The 23064-nt window shown below is 47.0% G+C and overlaps 1 protein-coding gene across 1 annotated transcript in view; it reads left to right on the top strand.

Moving 5' to 3' along the window:
- Positions 1-10558: 10558 nt before the first annotated feature.
- The window catches only part of T265_13266 (hypothetical protein), a gene marked incomplete at both ends in the record, with an annotated part of 30600 nt that continues 18094 nt past the window's right edge, over positions 10559-23064 (top strand). Inside the window, 5 exons of the mRNA XM_009168015.1 lie at positions 10559-10668; positions 13591-13696; positions 13732-13903; positions 18210-18478; positions 22156-22530. Of these exons, the coding sequence (XP_009166279.1) occupies positions 10559-10668; positions 13591-13696; positions 13732-13903; positions 18210-18478; positions 22156-22530 (1032 nt within the window). The remainder of the gene's footprint in view (positions 10669-13590; positions 13697-13731; positions 13904-18209; positions 18479-22155; positions 22531-23064) is intronic.

Genomic DNA, 23064 nt, shown 5'->3' with positions numbered 1-23064 from the left:
TACTTTGTGGCTTCCAAAATCCGTTCCATGTAGCGGAATGGCAGCAGGTAGCTTTTGCCCATACCTAATTCTCCTTTTTGACGAACGTGCTCTGTCTCCAAACCACGCACGCAAAACTCCATTTAGATCACTCACATCAAACTGCTCTGGTCATGCCCACACGTTTCTTACTTCAGTCGTCAGGTGTCTGGTAAATCGTGACGCAATGTCTTGTGATATATACGCTGTGAGAGTTGAAGTACATATCAGTCAATGGTTATCCTTGCGTTGGGTGTGTGAGAGGTATAGAAATCGCAATCCTGACAAGTGTTGTGAATGCCCGGGTGTGCTGACTAACTCCTGAGAAAGTTCACCTTGGCGGCCGATTCGGGGTTGACGCTCACCTCGCAGATAACAAGGGACAAAACCCCCAGTCATGTGCAGAATACCTGTTTCCAGCCAGCAGAAACTTTCAGGACAAGCGCTTACCTTGTGCAAACCCATAAGCTAACGCAAGGCCTTCTAGTTAAACACCGCCAGCCCTTACACACCTGATTCCCATACGACACTTTTGCGCGCTTATATCGGCTTTTACTAGATCCCTTGTAATATAATACCGTATATCAGCGAAACTAGCCCCTGGTCGCTAGCCTACTAAGTACAAATCTACCTATTCCCTACTCCATGTAATCGCTTGTCATCATCCTAGTTGCATCAGACGCCACGTTTTTCTTTCTATGTATATTAATGCATATTATCCCATTTCATATCCCCTCAAACTCGCTATGTTTTGCAAGTCTCCTCCCATCCCCTCACCTTCCCAAGCTTTAAACTTCGGAAGTGCCCGCTTTGAACGATCTGGTTAGCTGATCTCCACTCCACCTGGCCTATGATTTACAACTCCGGGATCACCAAACGGACCAAGAAAACCTGCAGTCCCATATCGGCTTCGTTCGAGCTTGTTTCCTCGACCAGGCTGAAATAAATACCGCTGCTCAATGAACTGCATACCCAAGACGAATTATCTCAAATGTTGACGTCCGTCACGGGGCTGTCCAAAAACTGAAGCATGTCAGGCCAATGATGGCACGGCACTGTCATACTCAGTTTGATAGCACACCCGCAACTGTTCCATTCCTCCCCTAAACCGTGCCCTCTTGCCTACTCGTTTCATTGACCCCAATCGACCACCATGACATTCATTCCAACCTATTGGACTACTCGTTCAAATTCAACCACCGCTGTGTTCCCATCAAACCTAACCCCTACACCTGACTTCCCAACAACAGAGCAACCAGTGAGTCTGCTTGTTCTCAGATTGCACCATATTTTTGAGACTAAACTTGCCGTGTTCTCCCAATTCGGATTATCCCATCTCCACCTCCACTTTTGCTTGTTATGACTCCGGCCATTTACCCAACCGCCCAAGGTCACTCATGGCCAGCAATGGTTTTGCAGTTTTAGTTCATGGCAGCCAACTGAGTCACTGAATTACTCGGACCTCATGCCTATTGTTCACTACAAGATGCAAGAGAAACATATTATTATTATTATTTAATCGATTACCTCAAACTGTTTGTGACATTGTTCCCTTTTCGCGCAGTCAACACTACCCGCAAATCCCTCAGTAATGCCCCATTCTGACTGTAAACGCATGATCATGCCAGACGGCATGCCACCATTAAGTTGGGAATAAACATTATTATTATTATTACATATGGGAAGCTCCTGTGACCCAAGAAAATTTTGATTGAGTTGGTTAAGAAGCCTCCAGGAGTGGACGGGCATAATAGCACTGATTATAATTTAGATAGCAATCGGCGAAATGAGAAAGAAGCCATTCTCATAGCTTTTGAAACTATCTACCCGAGGCGCACTTCCCTGTGAACACTGGATCTCTTCACGATAAACATTTCGATTGAAGACAGGGAAAACATACCAGCAACAGGTGACTGTGGTGACACGTACGACTTCCGCAAAATTCTTAGGGTTGTCAAAATGAGCTGGAGGATCGAATAAGCCCGAGAAGCGGGAAAATATTTTAAAAAATGAAACAATTTGATCCTGCTCCAGTCAATCCGACCAACTGACCCAAAAACGGTTGGTGTCAGCGAATTGGCGTCCGAGAAGCTTGAGACCTCAACTCGTCTAAAGAAACGTTGTCTAAAACAGTAGGTTGAATACTTTGAAGAGTAGCTCACTTGGTCGCAGCTGACTCTACCTCCAGATAAACCAAATGCACACGAGTGGGACGTTGACATCACTTCGTCATGGACAATGCCACGAACAGATTGGACGCTACAGCGGTGTGCCTGTTTGAACCATGCTCGTGGGCCTGCAATCCCAGGCTGGTTGCTGGATAGAGGTCAAATAGACGTGGTCTCCCGTTCACTCAGGTTTTGGGTTGTGAAATGTACCGGCTTGCTCACTGAAACCATAGGTTGATCTTACATTCTTACACGAACCAAATGGTCATCGTGGCTAAGTTTTTGAGTCAGCTACTCTGTTGAGGACCCTGGTCATTTTCGTGTCTAGGCCTAGGCGTGCTAGCAGCACGACCGTAAACTACATATTAATAATAATAATAATGTTTATTCCCAACTTGTGGGTGGCATACCGTCTGGCATGATCATGGTTTTACAGTCAGAATGGAGCATGACTGAGGGATTTGTGGGGGTACGGATTGCACAAAAGGAGGACAATGTCACAAACGGTGGGGAACTCTTGATGATATAGCAATAATAGGTTATCTCCCAACTTTTTGGGAAAAATGGTCATGAGGTTCGACTAGATCAAAGACAGTCAAGTGGCATGAACTAAAACCGAAAACCATTGCTGGCCATGAGTGACCTTGGGCGGTCAGGTTAATGGCCGGAGTCACAACGAGCAACAGTGGAGATGGCGATGGGTTGATTCAAATTGGGAGTAAATGATCACATGCCACATTGTCCACTGCATGATCCCATCAGTCTGGTTGCACTATTTGGCGCATATTGCATGGCAAATAAGCAAAAGTAAGCTTCTTCTGATGCACCCTTCCTCCACTTTCCCACATTTGTTTTTTCACTCCTTATTTCTTTACCGGCGACATCTTCGTAGGTCCACCACGGTCGTAAATATTTCGAAATCATTCTTCAAACCTACACGGCCGGCTCATCTGCTAGCCCATAAATTTCGCACTCTTAATTCAGTTTATAAGCTGAAAACCATTCTAGCCACCCACATATGACTGTACAGGTCACCTCCACCAACTAGTTCATGAGATCTGTCTTTTTTCTTACACTCACAAATCACGCCACACAGTCGTGACTCACTTGGCTACAAAGCTCACAGTCGTTCTCTAGGTCACATGATCCGGTTTTCTTCTTACGCTTACATATCTCGATACACAAGGGTGAATCATCTGACAATGACTTTCTACCGTCTCACACGTGTAGCAACAGGTCATATGCAAGCACTCAAACACACGCAAACGTTCCCAAATGCAGCAAAACAACACAGCAACACGACATAACTCAACCGAACTACGCACGGCGCTCAACTCGTAGCTTAGTCGCTCAAGAATCACGGCGCGCCACTCATTGATAGTCAAGAAATACGTAAGGCTGCTACAAATGTAAAAACACAAAACCCGCATCCGGATTTCCAGGAGGATTTATCAGCTCGTGTCTACAATACGACAAGTTCCTTGTTCATAGGTATACTTATTGTAATCATTTTACTTAACAGAGCTGTCATTGTTGATGCTCCTCGTTCTGTCCATATAGCTAATTTTCGGGTTCTAGTGTTGCAGTAACACCATGTGCCAAATGTTTCAGGTGCCCGTTTCGGTAACCAGAACATGGGAACCGTGGGAGTATAAACAAAGTATTGTAGGCGAAAACATGATTAATTATTTAGGGGAACTGGCTAACTGCAAATTGCGGGCGAATTGTTAAATGCAGAAGCGCCACTAATTGCGTCATTGGGCCGTCCATAGACGCGCCAAAAAATAGCAGTGTTTATGGACATAGCTGTGTATACAATTGCATCGTAAGACAAGCCGGACAACAGATCACTCTTGTTTGTATACTGGCCCTGCCTTCCATTGCTCTGTCTCGGAAAAGAGAATCCAAAACCCAAGCACACTTCTTGAACGGACTTCTCCATAGGTCTACTTTCTCTACCAGTTGCGCACCTGTGCTTATCCAGAAACCGCTGCGGTTGATTTCGCTCAGCCTAGCATTGCCTTAAGCCACCGAACTGAAGAGTTTCCGTTTAAGTGGTCGTTCCTTAGTAGTCGTCTCTGTGCGGTTCGTTTGGTAACGTCCGTGAGAACATCTTTCAACGCGCTAATGATCGCTGCTTGTCCATCATGTACGTGTATGCCCTTCAACCTCCAAAGATGGTTTTAAGTACGTCGTGAGGGCCTCGATGAGATCTGAGAGCCCAGATACTGACTGGAGTGCCGTTACAATGAGTGCACAATCAGGTAGGCTTAGCGGTGCTAAATCAGAATTGAGTGGTTCTGTTGGGGGAAATCCTGATGCGCGGGCAAAGGACCCCTGTTGCAATTTTGTGCGGACCACATAAGGTTTCTGTTGACTTTGAAACATCCGGAGCCACTTTGCCATTTACTATCCCGCGCGTGAGAATCAGCCTCCAGCACACGCAAACCACATTGTCATTAGCTAGAGATGGCGTCTGTCACTTGCTAATTATGCGTCATTCTGCCTCCGGGGAACAGTCGCTTGAGCAACACTCTTAATGAACCAATGTTCGACCAGGCTTGGTAACGGAGTCGGCATTGGCTTGCCCTAGCTGGTCAGAGTATCAGCGAAGAAGGCTTCAGAATTCGTGGCTCGCTGTCTCCCGCACAAAAACGGAGATTCAACCGTTATCATGTGGAAACTTCCGTGACAGACCTATAACCATGGAGTAGTGGTTTCCTTTATTATTCACAAGGGGGTGCCCGAATTCACTGTGCCTTTTGTTATAATACCGTGGAGGAATACGAAGCCCAGAGTCATAAACATTTTCTAAAAGTATCGAAAACAAGCTGTAACCCAGACCCTTGATGTCATTTTCAGTCAAGGAACTTCAATCAACTCTACAACAGGAACGAAAGCACTTTAAATGAAACTTATGGAACCTACGGTATGGCAACGAATACGGTAGAAGCCTTTGGCCCCCCGCCTTCCTCCACAGATGGCACCAGTGGTTGGAACATTATAATCGGAAATCTGAACGAACTTTCGGAAGACTGGCTGAAGTGCTGTGACCAAATTTCTAAATCTGACTTCGTAAGGTTTCGTTCAACATGGGATGCTTGAATGTTGCTGCGGGAACCGAAAACCGTAGAACGTGATCGGCCCACAAATTTACTCCCCAGAAAATCTAGCTGGCTCGGCTTCGCTAATGCCATCAAGGTTTTTGACAAACTATTTGGCTAGCAAAATTCGCTTCTCTGTATTCGCTCACAACGCCTTAAGAAAAAGAAAGAAAAAAAGATGTAATCGCGTAAGCCGTGCGAAAAATTAGGTGGAGTGACAAGCTCAACATCATGAGGAGGATGACCACGGCTGCTCTATCCTTATAATACTATTACTACTACTAATAATGGATTTATTTCCTGACTTGCAAAGGACGTTCCAACAGAGGCATGATAGGAGCGCTGCAGCCTGAACGCGAAAGACAATAACGCAGAGGAAGATAGTACAACCCAAAAGAACTTATTACGTGAAAAGTTGGCGAAGTCGTGGGAACCGAGAAAAAAAGATAGAACCATGGGTTATGAGGCACAACTAGTTTGATGGTGAAGTGAGTAACATGACCTCAGGCTGAAAATCGTCGCTTGCCATGAGTGAACTTGCGCGGTTGAGTAGATGACCAGAGCCACAAAGAGGAACTGGAGATGGGAGAAATCAAAATGGAACCAAATGGTAAGTTTTGTCTCGAAAATATGGTTTACATTAAAACTAAAAAATCATTGGTGTCACTGCTGTAGAGAGGTCAGATGTGAAGGTTAGCTTCAATGATGAGATAGTGTCAGCGCATAGGGCCGGAAGAACGCCGTAAATGAAACTAAACTTGTGAAAGGAGCAAACCGAAACTGCAGTGGAAACCCAGGTAGGTGAAATCCAAAGGGAAGGTTCAGCGCGTAAGAACGAACTTGTTTCAGAGGCGTTTGGGTCGGCTGAAAATTTTTCCCGTGGTGGCAACCATAGGCTCGAGCGAGCGAGAGGTGTCGGCCGAGGGTATCAAGAAAATTGTTTGCGAGAAAGCCATCAACCGAGCATGTGTAGTAACGGTATTTTCCTCGGCTTAGTTCTCGGTCTGAGCCTCCCAAGCTAGCCTTCACGTCAAAACAACCACCAGAGGTGCACAAGGTCTTTTAATGCCCAAAACGAAGCCAAGAACAGTTGTACAGCGCTTCGTATGTATAGCGTAAGCGGTTATAACTTTCTGGAATTTCTGACGCGTTCTGGATGCGCCATTGGCAACCGGCATTTGGCCAATACTGGGTCATGATTGGCGGTTGGGTCCAGATTGTTGACCAATCAGATCTCGTCTTGATGCCGGACCGACGAGCGTCCCGAATACTGGGCCAACCTCGAGCGGGCCAGGCTTATCGGCCATAGCAGCGCCTAAAGACGCGCGGTATAGTGGGATCCGTGTGGATTCCTGACTAACAGTATGGCATTGCTGCGCCATATTAAGCATGTTTATTTCTAAGTAGCATGTGGTGTACCGTCATTGTACTGACGTACATCGGTTTCTGAACGCTCCCGTAAGGGATGTCAAATTCGCGGCTGTCGGACAGAAAATGCACATTCATGTAGTGGTTGGATCTGAATTAGACTGAAGGACTAACGAAGGTACGGCCGTACAGATCTAGGCATTGATAACTTTGATTCATTTGTAAAACCATGTGCGTATGAACCGGGGACGAGCCAGCTTGAATAAATAATGGTCATATGGGGGCGTTTACAGCGGCTACCGGTGAAGTTCGAAGCTCGAAAAGAGGGGAATGAGGAAGTATAAGTAGATTCTGGTGAGCGCCGGAAGGCACTAGATAAAACGGCACCCTACAGAAGAATAATCTAATCTTCAGCTAGTTAAACGAGCGTGTGAGAGGGTGAGTCCTTTTGGCCTACCTAGCATACAACGGCTAGCTGAGCTCACTGATTTGGAACGAGTACAGAACAAATCATTAGTAGCGGACTTTCACGCGGCGTGTATGCAGTACATCGAGATAGCGATGAAAGAGACTATCAGTGGTGGCAAGCTTGGAACCTCTTTTGCACTGAGCGTTAGTCGACCAGAAGGCTCAAAGACAGGGCAAGGGTAGTTGCGTAATTCTGGGAAGGTGAGGACGTGACCGCGGAAGTATGGAGCAGGGACGCTAGCTGCTGGAAAAGAGATGACTGGGTGAGATATACCGGAAGGTAAAGTAGGTTTTGGTCCAGCTAAATAGTCCGATGAGTGTCTCTGTTGTAAAAATATGTATGGGTATATAGGGGTTAAATGTGAAGAAAGACAGCAAACGTGTAATAATTGGTTGACCAAGATCTTCCGAGATAATGGATAGGGACTGCGGCGTAACTGGAATTTACAACGTGAATATAGCAGAGATTAATGTGTTTGGTTTGCCAGTCACTGAGTCCCTGCTGGGAGCCACAAGCAACGAATGGTGCATGGCGAACACAACGAACGGGCGCTAGGCTTGACTGCTGGTATTTATGGAATAATAAGGTCATCAAAATTTCACTGTAAATGATCAACCGCGTCGTGGAATGAGCAGAATGTGTGTGAGACATCTGGCCGATGAAATGGACTTAAGTTGGTACAACCCCAACTAAGACGAATGCTGCAACTCACCGCACATCCATGTTAGCCCTGAGCCCCCACATTATTTTCGGGCTACCCTGTGAATTTGTTTTAAAGGCGGACAACAGAAAAGTTGTCCTTTTGCTCGCGTTTTATGGTGTCACCAGGTAAAGACAACAGTGACAAGTTCAAACCAACTACAGACAAACGACAACTCTCCCCTTTAAAGGATTCCCTGAATTAAAGGCAAGGCTTTGAACCCATTGGTGGTCTGGTGTTTAGTATGAGTAGCTAGGAGGAGCGATAGCTCATGCACTTATGGGCGCAAAGGACCGTCGTTCGCCATTGGATTGGGCTACCATGCATAGCTAAGGCCTCATGGTGCGACAGTTGCACACAAGCCTAGCAATTGCAATAATTTTCCGTGGTGGGCGACGGCCCGCGGCGTCCAACAAAGTTTTGGCATTATGTCACGTAGATGTAGTTACGCTTTATGCCATATTCCAGCTAAAGTACGTATTCACTGTATTGTGTTGGTAGTTTACATGCAAATATCTAATAACTCTGCAACATCAACCAACCATCTGTGCGTATCTAGGAACGGGGATTGTCCACAAAGTGACACTCATCACTTCTGCACAGTGTATGGAGCTGTCTTCCATAGTTATAGTGAACGAAAGGCGAGCTGCCTAAAAACACTGTGTTGTGACAAAATTCGCTGAAACAACTCATCTCATGTTTTACATCTGTGGGGCGCAAGGCATGCAAAAGTTATTCACCCATTTACCTGGGTGGAATTCGCGTTGAATATTTTTTAGATGCGCTACAAAGACCGTCTGGTTGGATTCTTAAAACAGGCTAAAACCTACTTAAGATCCCTGCTCAACTCATTCCGTCATCGTCCAAACCAACGAGTCTAACGGCTAGCCTCCTTACTCACAACCTCTTTGGATAAAACCGCACATTTCCGAAGTTACGAAACTACCCCCACCTTCGCCTTGTAACTTCTGAGTGGCGGACGCTCAGTGCAAACTCGAGATGAATCTTACCAACAATGAGCTGGATGCGGCACTCCAAAATTAGGCGTTCTTCGCTCATTCAGATTTGTCAAAGAAATCTCTTGCTGTTTGGTCCATCTTCAGATCTAACCCGTATAATTTTTGAACTTTTCGCTCTGACATAAAGTTTGTATGAAAACCTATATCAGCTTGTGCGCAACTCCAGCGGTGCACCCAGCCCCATTCATGAGCCAGATCAATATGGGCTGCTCTCTACAGCTATCAAGGAACCAAAACGAATGTGAGCTAAATGGGTGTATAGAGAATGTAAGACTTGGTATCCAATGTCACACCCCAAGGCCTGGTGGCATTTCAAATTTAAGGCCTTACATGATGACCGGATAACTTTCTTGACCCGCTTATCTGTGCCAGCTGTTTCCACCTTAAGGGTGCTCTGCATCCCTTAACCGAAAAGACAGCTACCGAAAAGAAAACAAGTCCCCACTACTGAGCTGGGAAGACCAGTTCAAGTTATTTGCTTCAGTAAGTATACTTAAGGTAAAGCTTGCGGCTCTTACTAAAGGGTTCAAGGGCACAAACGGAAAGGACACAACGCTCTGGGTGAAAGTTGATAGTGAACTTTCTTTACCAGAATGGGTGCCTAGCGTCGTCAATCCCGGGTTCGTTAGCTGCAAAGAAGATCATCCAGCTCTCTGATGATCGCTGCGACATCTCCACTGGACAGGCATATATTAGAGAGCATTCTGATCGGCACAGGTTTGATCTCCATAAAAATCAGGCCAACGAATCTGGCACAATCGCTCCTTTCTGTTGCCTTCACAAATCGTGAACATAGAACATTTCACGTAGAGCGATTACGCGAAAAAGAATCAAGTGGACATTTGGGCTTCTCGTAACCGTTTCCCCTCCATCTATGGCACAGATCTTGGAGCAGTCTGTAAGCATTTAAAAGGCTTACCCAATGATCAAACGAATATTCGAGGATCGCCCTCCAGAGGCACAAAAGCTGAGACATGTAAGCGCCGGAGAGGACGCATAACAGGCTTCTGTTAGTGTAACGACCATTTAGAATTCTTGAGCAACGAGCACCAAGGTTAGCAACCAAACCTACAAAACCCCGAACGAATGGCTACGCAAATGTGCCGTACTATAAAAATGAAAGTAGTTACACGGAGTACAAAATTACAAACCTCAACGGTTTTTGACAAGCGGTGGGTTACTAAAAAAGGCAAGCGAACAGTCAACGCGTGATCGAAAGCGGGCCGCAAACTCGTGCATTAAAACAAATTTACAGTTTACCATGGGTTCGGTACAAAAATGGTATAACCGAAGCCGTAAAAACGATTTGCGCGGTAAGGAAAACGGGAAATATAAATGTCCTGTGAAACTAAAGATGAGATTCAACGACGCCGGTCCAAAAAGGGGCGGTTCATTTGAATTGTTGACCGGGAAGGCAGTCGTTCAAGATGGGAGGCAATTTTAAATATATACGAAGTTGCAACAGTTAGCACTAGTTCAGCTGACCCCAAACTTATGACCAAACCGATGGTAGTTGTGGTCTTTACTTTTTTTGAAAGTATGTCAGCGTAACCGGCCATGACTCCGGATTGCATCTTCTACTTAACGACTGCAGACCCTTTGGTTATCAAAGGCAGCTATGCTCTGGAGTAGGCAAACCTTGTGTGGAGGCAGTGTCTAGAGTACGTAGAGATATCAGCGCTCACTTCTATAGCAGACGATAAAGGTGCAGAGTGAACTCCCCACCCAAGTCACAACTTCTGGGGTGGATTGGATCGGATATACGGAAACGAGCGACGAATTCTACCGCCGAGGCGAACAAAGCGTTGAATTCCACGCTGGGGTAAGCCGCAAGAACCCTACAGCCGCTGAGAATGTGAAACTGCCTCTCTCCAAATCCACCCCGTTTAAGAAACTCTCTCAGACTGCGGAAACGGTCATTGCGCATGACCCAAACATCCTAAACCACAAACCGTGCACCAGGGAACCGGATAATACTTTGTAAATAATAAAAATAATGTTTATTCCCAACTTGTGGGTGGCATACCGTCTGGCATGATCATAGTTTTACAGTCAGAATGAGGCATGACTGGGGAATTTGTGAGGAAGCGGATTGCACAAAAAGAGGACAAGGTCATGAGCACTGGGGATATCCGATGATATAGTAACAATAGGCAATGGGTATGAGGTCCGACCAGTTCAAAGACAGCCAGGTGGCATAAACTAAACTTGAAAACCATTGCTGGCCATGAGTGATCTTGGGCGGTTAGGTAAACGGCCGGAGTCACAACGAGCAAAAGTGGAGGTGGAGATGGGATAATTCAACTTGGGAGCACAGGGCAAGTTATGTCTCGAAAATATGGTTTAATCTGAAAGTAAGTAGACTCACTGATTGCATCGTTGTAGGGAAGTCAGGTGCAGGGAATAGGTTGGATGGGGGTAAGCTGCTAATACATAGGGTGACCCGAACTCCGTATACGGATTTGGACTTGTGCAGGAGGCAATCCAGTTAGCCACGCCGATTGCACGTACCTCAGGAGTCCGCACATCCGAAAGAAAAGCAACTGAAGTAAAACAAACCACATATACCTCGGCAACTCCCAAAGATGCTGCTTAGCTTCAAGTGCAATCCTCCGCAAAAACGAGCCTCATAGGAGCGTCACTGAAAGGACCAATTTGTGGTGATATCGCTCAACGCACAGGACCCCGCAGGGACACCTTATCGGTCATGCCGCCCCAGTATGCTTAAGGAATCAAACAGATCTATGTTTGCCCCAAAACCATGAAAAACAACGAAATCTGGTTCAAATGGCGTTGTAACGGTCGAATGGTATCTTCGAGTGACGCGTAATACTAGAACCTCTGGGCAGGCAGAACAAAGTTAGAACTGGGTTTCTATACAGTACTTTTAGGGTAAGAGAAATTCAGCTTATACAAACCTCCACAGTAGATACGCGCCCGAAACAAACAGTCCGCTTGGACTACAAATGTACAAAGCAAGGGGGCAAAAAGGCTCTCACATGCGACAGTCACACGTGCAAAGTTAGATACAAATGGCCGGATGACCTCAAGGCCAAATGGGTGGAGTGGTGAGGACAAGAAAGTCATATCATGTTTACACACTAAACAAAAAAGTGAGGCGGGGGTTACAAATGGGGACGGAATAAACGTGTGGAAATTCATTGTCAACATAACAGATGATACAGGCGTTGTCAAACGAGCGACACGTAGCAGCGGTAGCAATTCTCACCCGCTAGAGGAAAAACTACGTTCCCCTGGGTGAAAAGCTTGCCTCATCCGGTCTTCCACGGGGTGAAAAGACACGCAAATGAAGGAAAACTCCCAAAACCGCCAGGGCAAGAAGCAAACAGGCGTACTACAGAGGCCACCCAGGAGCCCTGGACTCCTACTCGGTGTGCAGCAACTGACCTGGTTACCTGTCTGATAGCACAAATCTCGACCCCAAAAGATTCGAAGGCAGCAGACATTGTTGGAATGACCTTTTAGTCCTCCGGAAAATGATCAGTTCCTCCCACAAGATCCTGAGCAACTCTCCTACAGCAACGCTTTTACACATCTCCTACTTCCAACCGTCCTGAATTTGGTCACCACCAACGAAAGATGCTTCGTTGATCTGGTGTTAATTACTGCTCTACAGGGACACAGCGACCACCGTGTGCCGATCTTTGATTTCATCTAACACTGTGCCAGAAATACAGAACCCCAAGCTTGGATTTGAGACTTCAAGTGTGCAGATTTCTCAGGAATGCGTATCTTTCTTGATCACTGTAAACTGTGACCAGCTTCAGTGGAAGAGTTAAATAGGATTATTGTCCAGGAAGTTCACAAAGCTGACGACATGTTCATCCCAAGCAAAACGTGACGCAGTCGGGTGAAACGCAAGCTACCCATAAGGTCTCATAGCCTTTTGAAAAAGAGGCTCCAACTATTTTTCGGAAAGATTACCACAGTAGACATAGATAATTTGGCGTTTCTTAAAATGTGCTGTTTAAATAGATGAGACTACCACATAAATATGACAACCGCGTTATTCTTCGGGGATGAGGAGCGGAACTCACGAGTGACCCAATAGTGGCATCTGGAGTCTACACTTTTCGGGCAAGTACCCTGCCCCATCGACCTCGTCGCACCCAATCTTGTCGAGGCGTAAGTGCGTACGGGCGCTATTTAACTTGGCCTCCGCGAAGGAGAGCATTCGGTAACTCTTGCACAAAACAGACCCGTTCTGCTCGCTGGGGCACGACGACGTCTATCCAATGATCCTGGAGTAAACTTCGTTCACGCTGGAGTTTCATCAGTCACTTGCTAAAGACAACCTTCCGTCTGCTTGTCACCCCAACCTATAAGACCGGTGACCGACAGTCGCCCAGCAGCTATAGGCCAGTCAGCCTCACCAGCGTGTTGTCTCAATCCGTGAATCCGGCATTCTACAAAACTTGTGACCGCCCGTCGCCCACCGCGTGATTTTTCGCTAACACCGTAAGATTGGAGAACTTCCCGTGTATCAATTCATGAGTCCATGATATTGGCTGAATTATTGGCGCGTCGTTCGAAAATTTGCGTTACGGTGTTGCTATCATGGCTGACGTACTAGCATTGCTACGCGATTATCATCTGAATGGGAAGCCTATTGTTGAGACGCAGACAGAAATAATTTTTGGTGATTTTGCGTGGCCAAAGTCCACGAAAACCAATTTTCTCGTTTGGGGGTTTGTCAAACTAATGAAAAACAAGATTGCTTTAGTTCGGGGAAGGAGGGTACGACAAAAGACTATTACACCCTCGACTGCGTAGTTTACTTGTTAAAACATATCGAGCTTCCACACACACAGTACGTCCGTCAGGCGGCTGTAAGTCCTCTATGTTTTGTCGAATGACCTGACAGGGTGCCGGCGTACCCGTTGTGCGGCTTCCAGATCGAAGAGATCTACTTGCATATCTGAAGGGCGAGACCAATACCGCCCCGAATATTGACCGTGCCGCTCCCGTTGACATTTCCCTTAGAAGGCCTGTAGCCAAACGGCAACCGAGTGATATTCTTCCGCACTTGCGTCGAGGTACGTTGAAGTTTGCAATTTGGTTTCCCTTCAAGTTGCACGAATGTGTATTAGTCCTTTTTTGCGGCCCTGAAGTTGGTATATCCTGTGGTTATGCAGTAGAGTCCTCAACCTATGCGTACGATATTGATCCACTCCGGAAGTTCGGCGTAACGCCTCAACCCCTAAGGTTAAAATTCAAGGCCCCGAAGCCCTTTTACTTGACATTTGAGGGTACACAAGGCGATATGATACTTTTTCGGGGTACCACCTGGGCCCATGTCCCCGCCAGCTTTCGCGGCCATTATCCATTCCCATAGCACAGCTCCCATTAGTGTGTCCTTTGCCGGCCTCTTCCTCGGTATAGTCCTCTAGCCATGGGTCGTGCCCCAGTGTGAATTGGTTCCTGATGTTACACCTTTGTTCACCCGTGCTGGGGATTTTAAATGGCTAACAGCCCTGTCGTTGGCTGTGTAGTACGCATTCCGATGATAGTGGTATCTAAAGGGGTATTCAGGCGACCCAAGACCACGTTTTACTTCAAACAACCTTAAAATAGCCTATAACTGGCCTGTAAACAGTTGGTTGTCTTTTCAGCTTGAAAAATGCTACGTCTTTGCTTCATGCTGCTCCACTGCCAAGGGGCGACCGTACCGCCTTGTGGTTGTGGAAGGAAGCAGGTGCGGGATGGCTAGAGTGCGAATTTATTGACCCGAAGGTTCTTGGTTTCGAACCCGACCTCTGCCTCTCGACTTCCCCCGTCTAGGCTTGGACTACCTAGCAGTATCCCAGTCCTCGTGCTTCCTTTGGGTGGCATGCATGTGGTTGTGAACCTCTATGACCCACCGAACTACTTCGAGGTTTCAGTTGAACACCTGCAGAGTTTCTCGTACCCGGTTTGTTAGTTGTCAGTTTATCGTGGGGCTCGGGTTCCTGTGCCGCAATGATCCTACGAGCTATATTAGCAAGAACGTAGTTCCTAAAGATTCAACCATGCCATGAAAGCTATCGGTGAACAGTCCGACGGACAACAGTAAACCCTTTGCTGCGAGGAATCATATTATGGGGCGGGCAAGAACGTAGTTCCTAAAGATTCAACCACGCCATGAAAGCTATTGGTGAACAGTCCGGCGGAGAACAGTAAACCCTTTGCTGCGAGGAATCGCATTATGGGGCGATCTGGAGGTGAAATCTCACTGTCTTCTGTGCTAAGGGTGTAAAGTCAGTAAGGATTTTCTTTCAGGTGTTGGGGATATCAATATCCCAGAGAACGCAACTTCCCTCTAGGGAGCTTCGGTTAGTAAAGGTCTACCTCGAAACAAGCACCGTCCCAGAGAACGGGGCGTAGTAGTAACTTTTAAAAATGACATTTGCATGAGATGTAGTAACCATAAGGGCAAAACTGACTCCCGTTGTAACAGGGCTCCTGACGTCACTGGTTCTTTGTCCTACGACACGAACAGTCGTGTTGCAGAGGTTTTGCTCGAATCATTATCTTCCAGTCAGTAAGCTCGTGCCTTAGCCACCGAGCCATCTACCGAGAATGTAGATAGCATGTAATGACTACCGACAGTTTAGTGTTGATCAGATGAAAATCAGTATGCATGCGGATCGAGAAGCGTCCTGAAGTTGAAATCCTGGGGAAACAGAATAGACGAGGAACGCGGGAAATACTTTAGGGTTATTCCAATAATCTCGTTCGACTGTTTTCGAAGACCATGAGGTCTCCGAATACCCACCATCTCCGAACATACCTCTTACAATTTACGTTAATCACTAGAGGTTGTGGAGAATATCACATACATTAGTGGTTGTCTTAGTTCTGACAGAAGTGTATCTGATGGAATCACTGCAAGCGTCCTACGGTCAATTGAGGCCTCAAAATGGCATATCACTTGGTCTCAACGGTCACGTGCACAAGGCTACACTAAGGACTATACTGTTCTATGGCTGCGAGACGTGGCCTCTGCAAACAGATGATGTAAGGCGTCTTCAGGTTTTGGTCACCGATGCCTCAGAACCGTTGCTGGTTTTGATAGCGTCAGCGGGTTAGTGATGAGGTGATTAGAAAACGGGCATCTGGTTGTACAACAGGTGGTTCAAGCGCGGAAAATGCCTACCACCGTCAACTGTGGTGGCTCGGCCATGTGCCACACGTCGGAATACTATCTACCGAGATGAGTGTTGTTTTCCGTGCTACCTTCATAATGGTTCAAACCGCGAGGTGGACAACGTATGATCTGGCAAGAATTCGGATGTTGTTGGTGTTGTACCCCTTCCAGTATGGTGTCGTCGAGTCCCCGCCTGCGCTTGCGAGAAACGGCGGCTGCTGCATGTCAGTGGCGTTCGTGTTGTCAGTTTCTTTCCAGATTGTCCGACTAGCGTTTGGATAGGGCAGCACTAAGTACCCTCCCTCATCCATTCTTGTCTTCTCTTCATTCTAGGGCTTTATGTATAACTAAATGTGCTTCATGGTTGAACGACAGTGAAGCACCGGTGTAAACACTGATGTCGCTGTCTCTGATGCAAGATGCGCTCCGGTCGTTTGATCTTCCACTGATCGCTAGCACACTTGGTCGACAAGGTGTACCCAGGAAGTCTGCGAAAACGACAAGTCTTTTATTTTCTCAGGCGTTTGGCTAAAGTGCTGCAAGTTGAGTCCTCTGATGGCGTTCCTGTCTTCAGTTTTTGCCCCTAATACCTGGGTGCCTGGATGTGTGCGCGCTTTAAGATGCTCGTATTAGGTCAGCAATGAGTCTCTCTCATGTCTTCTTTTGTTTATGAGACTTAAATTATTGCTTTTCAAAAGTAGAACATCTATGTTGAACACTGCTGCACTCTCGTTGGTGAGTTATTGTAGTTCAGCCTTTTTGCGGTCGGCATGTCGATTGTTAACTATACTCCAAAATTTCTCGTGCCATCGTCAGATGAAGAGTCAATAACGCTAGAGCTCTAACTACAGGAGTCAGAATGATACCTCTGTGGTTGGTATTTTTAATGAAAACCTCCTTTGATGGTTTTTGACTCACCCGAGTTATTTGGCCTCGTCCCTTTTCCCCTGAGTGACACGGATAAGTTCGACAGACATTGATGGGGGAACTAACAGCCGTTTTTGCATAGAGCCGCCGAACGATCGTCAGGACGAGAGTCTCAAGCTATTGTAGAAGATTCGCTCAAGCACCTGTAGAATCTCCTACCACTTGGTCAAGGGGTAGAGGTTGGACACAGTCTCCTGGTCTTCCAGATTGGGAGTCAAAACATATATGGTGACCCTCCTTGACAATTTGTACTACTGTGTCAGTATGTTAGAATGTACGCTATGTCCTGCAGTCTGACCGTTGAGCCAAAGTCCTTGGTTGGAAGCTCTAATCCCACTTAGGTGTGAACATCCAGGCAGTATCTGGCCCGCATACAACCAATAACCTTACAACTTCGGTGAAATAATAAGGCCCGCGATTCTGGCGCACGTTGGCGGACGAACCATTCACACTATAACTATAGCTGTACCATGTACTTCGCACGTCAGTGTGGCGTTTACCTTGCAGGACTTTTCATGGGGTTGTCAGTGTGGCGTTTACCTTGCAGGACTTTCCACGGGTGCAGATCGCCGAAAGAGTGGTTGTGTTTCGAATCCAATGTGGGCATGTTGACTTCGGCTGGGAAAACCTGACAGCAACTCAGCCCTCGTACTTTCTTTGGATCGTGTGGCAGCTAAGCTCGGGTTCTACAGATGAACGATTACTCGGAGGCTTTGACCAGGAAATGGACAGTTAATGTCTCGTTCGGTGAGTTATTACGACCCGACATGTAGAGGCCTGGGTTCGCCAACTCGAGCCTTCCAGCAGTTGGTGGAATGCGTCCAAAATTTAAAAGCAGATGAATGAAAATACATTCGTACTTCGACTATTTGGTGTAGTCTTCCTGCATGTAACTTGTACTGGCGGTCTTTTGACACCAAGCTTCTCCGTATTCTCACTTCCATGAAATAAAAGACCCATGTCTAGGAAACTGCCTTTTGTACCCCTGAGAAGGGGTAAAAGGGCGGTCTAATCACAATGTCTAGGAAACTGCCTTTTGTACCCCTGCGAAGGGGTAAAAGAGCGGTCTAATCAGCCGTTGGCTATTTCGTGTCGGGGTCATTTTCCATAGTACGTATCTTTCCAAATCTTCCAGTTGTTCTAATTCGGGTGCATCTCCATCCCTTTTTCTCATTGGGACAGAATGAACACACGATCCTTACAGGCCAATTCATGCCGTTTTTGACGTTGGAAGGCATATTACTGCCGACCCACCGCTTTTTGACTTTTCACCCATCTATTTTTCCTAGATGGAGCCGATCTTGGCGATTCATTCGGACCGGATGCCGATGCTAAGCGGGCTCGGCTAATTGTGGCTTCCAATGCGGAGACGGATGGTGCCATCACCCCGGGTCATGGAAAATCGGTTCCCATGGATGAGGAAACGATCGCCAGAGAGAAACGACTGTTGGCAGCCAAATTAGAGACGTCATTTAGCAATCGCACATCTACGTTCATTCCACCGGAGCAAGTGAAAACCAGCTCCCTACCAGAGTCTATACCGCTGGACAAGATTCAGGTTCGTGGTCTTGCGTGCAGTTGTCTGTCAAGATGCCTTTGAAGGTTATTGTTAATTTTCAGACTTCTAGGTTGTACATCTGTCCATCGGGCAATACGCAACTAAAAAGACAGGCGGTTTTTGTAAGATTCCTATTGGAGAAAAACGAATAGTGTGATGACTCAATGTGCAAGACGGGCCAACAAAGAGCGCCACAGTCCAAATAAACATCAGTGATAGACTACAATAGCCAAGTAAAATGAAAACGTATGAAGACGGCTCTCCCAACACTCCCACTTTGGATGTCAGATCATAGGACTGCAGTCGAGTTTTCACCCTCATTGTCATGACCTGAGTTCGAATGCGATCAGTCTTCCTTCTGGGTATATAAGTGGTTGTAGCACCTGTAACAACCCTCGACGGATGTTCACGAGTACCTATAACTAAATGACAATAATCGTTCAGTTGCAACGCCCCTCCGATGCCTGGCTGCCATACCACCCGAGGGAAGCACGCGGGATGAGATACTGCCAGGTTGTCCAAGCGTAGATAAATGCAGCCGAAATGCAAGGGTCGGATTCGAACCACAGACCTCTCGTTCAGTAAATTCGCGGCCCGACCACTGAACCATCTCGGGTTAGAGAGTATCTAACAAGAAACCACTATCGTGCGTGAAGAGCGCAGCTAGTTTGTGTGACACCCAAATGTGGGGGTACACGTTTCGAGTGCGGTGGTAAACGATTGTTAGCAACTGTGAATTCTACAACTGTTCCTAGAAATCTTTGGACGTGCGTCTGCGCAAATAACGTCAACAAGTTGACGAACTTTCCGGGTCTTTCAGCAAACCACTATTTGGTGTATTGTGTCTTCAGTCAGCGAAGGCATCCCGGTGATTTTCGATGTGATCCGCTCCTCTTTGGGTCTCATCAGTGCTCTTTTCGACGTGTCTATGAATGATTTCACCTGGCCATTGGATTGTGGGTGGAATGGTGGCCCGGATTTACTGAGTACCTTTCTGCTGACAAAACTGAAAATTCTGTTGTGACTAATGCCCTACTGTTGTCGGAGCGTAAGACGCCCGGAGTTCCAGAACGACTGAGTGCGGCTTTTAGTTTTATACTTGTGTCACGAAAAGTACTGCCCTCCATGAAGACTTATCCGGCAGTTTGCTTTGAGCATACACTAGGTAATGCTACCCATTGATTGTACTCACGAATTCAACACGTGTCCGGAAGCCAGCCGCTTCTATCTACCGAACATCACGTCAATTGAACGGGAGTTTCACACATTGGCTACGGACCAGAATGTCAGCCAGTCTGGATCGAGCGTCTATAGCTAAGCGTTTCTCGCCCCCTCACAAAGATTCTTATCGTGACCTTGTGGAAGATTATGTGATCACCCTATAAATATGGTTGTAACAATCTTCCTTTATCTCCATAAATGGACGTCTGAAGCCACCGTGCCTTCTGATATACCATAGTGGACGGAGCAGGAGGCCAAAGGCCGACACAAACCTGCGCGACCGTTCATTAAGACACAACAACTTAAAGTCGTGACCATGGGGTTTCTGGTGCACCCTATGAGCATAGTTCACCTTTCAGAGAGCAGTTGGCATCTGGAACACGTGTAAACGGGTTCATCTATCTGTTTGTCCACACCCGGCCAGTAATCGTAGCCACGAGCCCGAGGCTGCTCAGTGTTCGGGACGCAAACTCATTGTCCAGTGTTCGAACCCAAATCCAGCATCTCGACCGCTTCCGTCTGGGCTTAGGTAACCTTACAGTATTTGAGCTTCCCTGCTTCCTTCGGTGCTTCACTGCCGTTCACTCACGAATCACATTTAGTTGTATACAAATCTCTACAGTAAAGAGAAGAGGAAAAGAATGGATGAGTGAGGGTATCTAGTGCTGCCCTATGTCAAGCATTGTGAGGTGCCTACACCTCCAAACGCTCAGTCGGACAATCTGGAAAGAAACTGACAGCACGAACGCCACTGACATCGAGCAGCCGCCGTTTCTTGCAAGCGCAGGCGGTACATGACGACGCCATACTGGAAGGCGTAAAACACCAACAACACCCAAACTCTTCGTAATCTATCACAGACTTGCCAAATCCACCTCGCGGTTTGAACCGTTCTGAAGGAAGCACGCAGAACAAAACTCATCCGCCACGCGTAGCACATGGCTCAGCCACCGCAGTTGGTGGTGCTGGATGTTTTCTGCGTTTGAACCACCTGTTGTACACCCGTTTTCAGATTACCTCGTTACTAACACAGTGACGCAGTCCAAAACCAGCCACGCTTCTCAGGCATCGGTGATCAAAAACCTGAAGACGCCTCACATCATCTATCCGCAGAGGTCATGTCTCGCACCCATACAACAACACAGCCCTTACTGTAGCCTGGTACACACGACCCTTAAGATCCAGTGAGATGCCTTTTTGACGCCACGGGTGACGCATATTAACAAACGTGATTCGAGCCTTTGCGATTCTTGAACTGACTTCATCAAACAAACCTCCATCAGAGCCAATACAACTACCGAGGTACATGAAATTCTCCACAACTTCTAATGATTCTCCTTGAATTGTAGGAGTATTCAGAGTCCTCATGTTCTGGAGCATGGCTTTGCAGTTTGGAGGTGCGAAGCGTATGCCGAAAGATGGTACGACGGTGGTCAGTCTATTCGATAGGGATTGTGCTTGGCACTGTTGTGGAATGTAGATAGTTCGGGTTCGCTGCTTGGTTGTTGGTCTGTTCGCTGAGCGTGGCAGTTGGTTTGCAAACGTTTCATCACCAATCGAGGTGGCATCGTCAGTGCAGGGTTGAGTGGATTGACCCCACTCTTTCATCTTTCCTCTTCAACCTCGTTATGGATGTGAATATGGGACACTCACCTCCAGCCTTTAATGCCTGTGAGATTGGAATACTTCCAGTGCATCTGCTCACGGATACAGAGTGCGTAGATGGTATAGCTCTTCTTGGATCTGACGCCATAGCAACACAGACATCGTCGAACGACTTGACAGCGAAGTATGGACGCCATTACCAGCAAACTCAGCTGCGCTGGTCATTGCGATCTCCCAGGATGGTGACCCTGATTCAGGGCACATCAGTGATTAGGGACACTGTCAGTTATGGTCCAGTCGCTCCCTCAATGGCGCTTATGCATCCAAGTTGTTGCCTTCAATGCATAGCTTACTTTCTGATCTGCTCAGTGAAAATCCCACTGTCACTTGGATTCACGCATCAATTATATCACCTCCCGCCTCCGATGCGTAACTATTCACGCCCGTTTCCCCAGGTCATCGGAAAACGAAACTATGGCAGCTGTGACCTCTTTACAGCATGTGCGCAGTTTTTACAACTGATGGTGGTGCGGTGTTCTTATCACTGGTACGTTGGCAACGTTGCACATAAAGTTCGATGCCTGGGTACATAACGCCTGTTAATTGATTAGACACCGAGGAAGTTTATTCATTCGAATTTTTCATCCCCTCTGTTGACCTCACCAGGAGCCCTCTATAACGCTATGATTTTCATGGTCATAGATCACGTACTCTAGCCAAAGGTCTGTCTAGTTCATCTTGCTGGATCGTTTTCATGTTTATCTCATCATTTCCAACGCCTACACTTGATATCCCATTTCGTAAAATAGTCATTGTTTTGATCAATCGGTCTGTCTGTTCCTCTCTCGCAGACATGGCGTGCTAAGTTCAGGGCTATCCAACAGCAGCGAATTAAAACTGATGATATCGATCAAGTTTTGGAGTCTACGGCAGCGAGCCAAAAAGCCGACCAACTCACAGCCGCCACCGGAGCTGCCGCTTTGGCTCGCGGTCCACGACCCGGTCTGGCTGGAGAACAACAAACAATCATTCGGATTGATGACACAACCCACGTCCAGCCGTTCACAGATGGATCCATACCGAGGACCGCCTTGGCTGCGGACGAAGTCGCCGTGCGACCAATTATAGCTCGGGAGCGGCGATGGCGTACCCGGGTAACCGTACTCCAAAGTCAAGGAAAGACCTTTTATGAGAATATCGTCCTTGGTATTTTGCGGAATGTGATTGTAAGTTTCTGGCTTGCTTGAGTGTGTCAACTCTCTCTCGGTCTTGTAAATCTGTTTAGGCTATAGACCTGTGGCTGTGTCAAACCATGGACCTTCGGGTCAGTGGGTTCGCCCTTCAACCACTGAGCTGTCTCGAGATCACATGCTTTTGTGCGCATCTGAAGGTGTCGATGACAACAGTTTCCACGAGCGGGGAAGCGTGTGCTTATACGTTTTTGTACAGCTCGTGTGGGTTGTTTTCCACTATCGTGGAGTGCTTTTTGACGGCAGTTAAACACTTATTCATTACTGGTTTATTGCATCACTGGTGTTGTTGATGAGAGTATCTCTCCCTGTGTGTTCAGGAACGATGTATGGGCCCGCAAATGGTCCGCCTGACCCTTCCGACCGGATCGCCACACTGAAATCGTGTGAAAAGATTAATGTTATCCTCGATTCACCTGACGTATCAAACAGGCTATTGTGATCACCTGTTCTCTCCTCGGAAGTCTGTCCCTCTGTAGGTAAGGTTGATTGTGGGCAACCAATATGACA

Source organism: Opisthorchis viverrini, assembly GCF_000715545.1.
Source record: "Opisthorchis viverrini unplaced genomic scaffold opera_v5_50, whole genome shotgun sequence".
NCBI classification, from domain to species: Eukaryota; Metazoa; Platyhelminthes; class Trematoda; order Opisthorchiida; family Opisthorchiidae; genus Opisthorchis; species Opisthorchis viverrini.
This window is presented reverse-complemented; position numbering and strand designations above follow the sequence as displayed.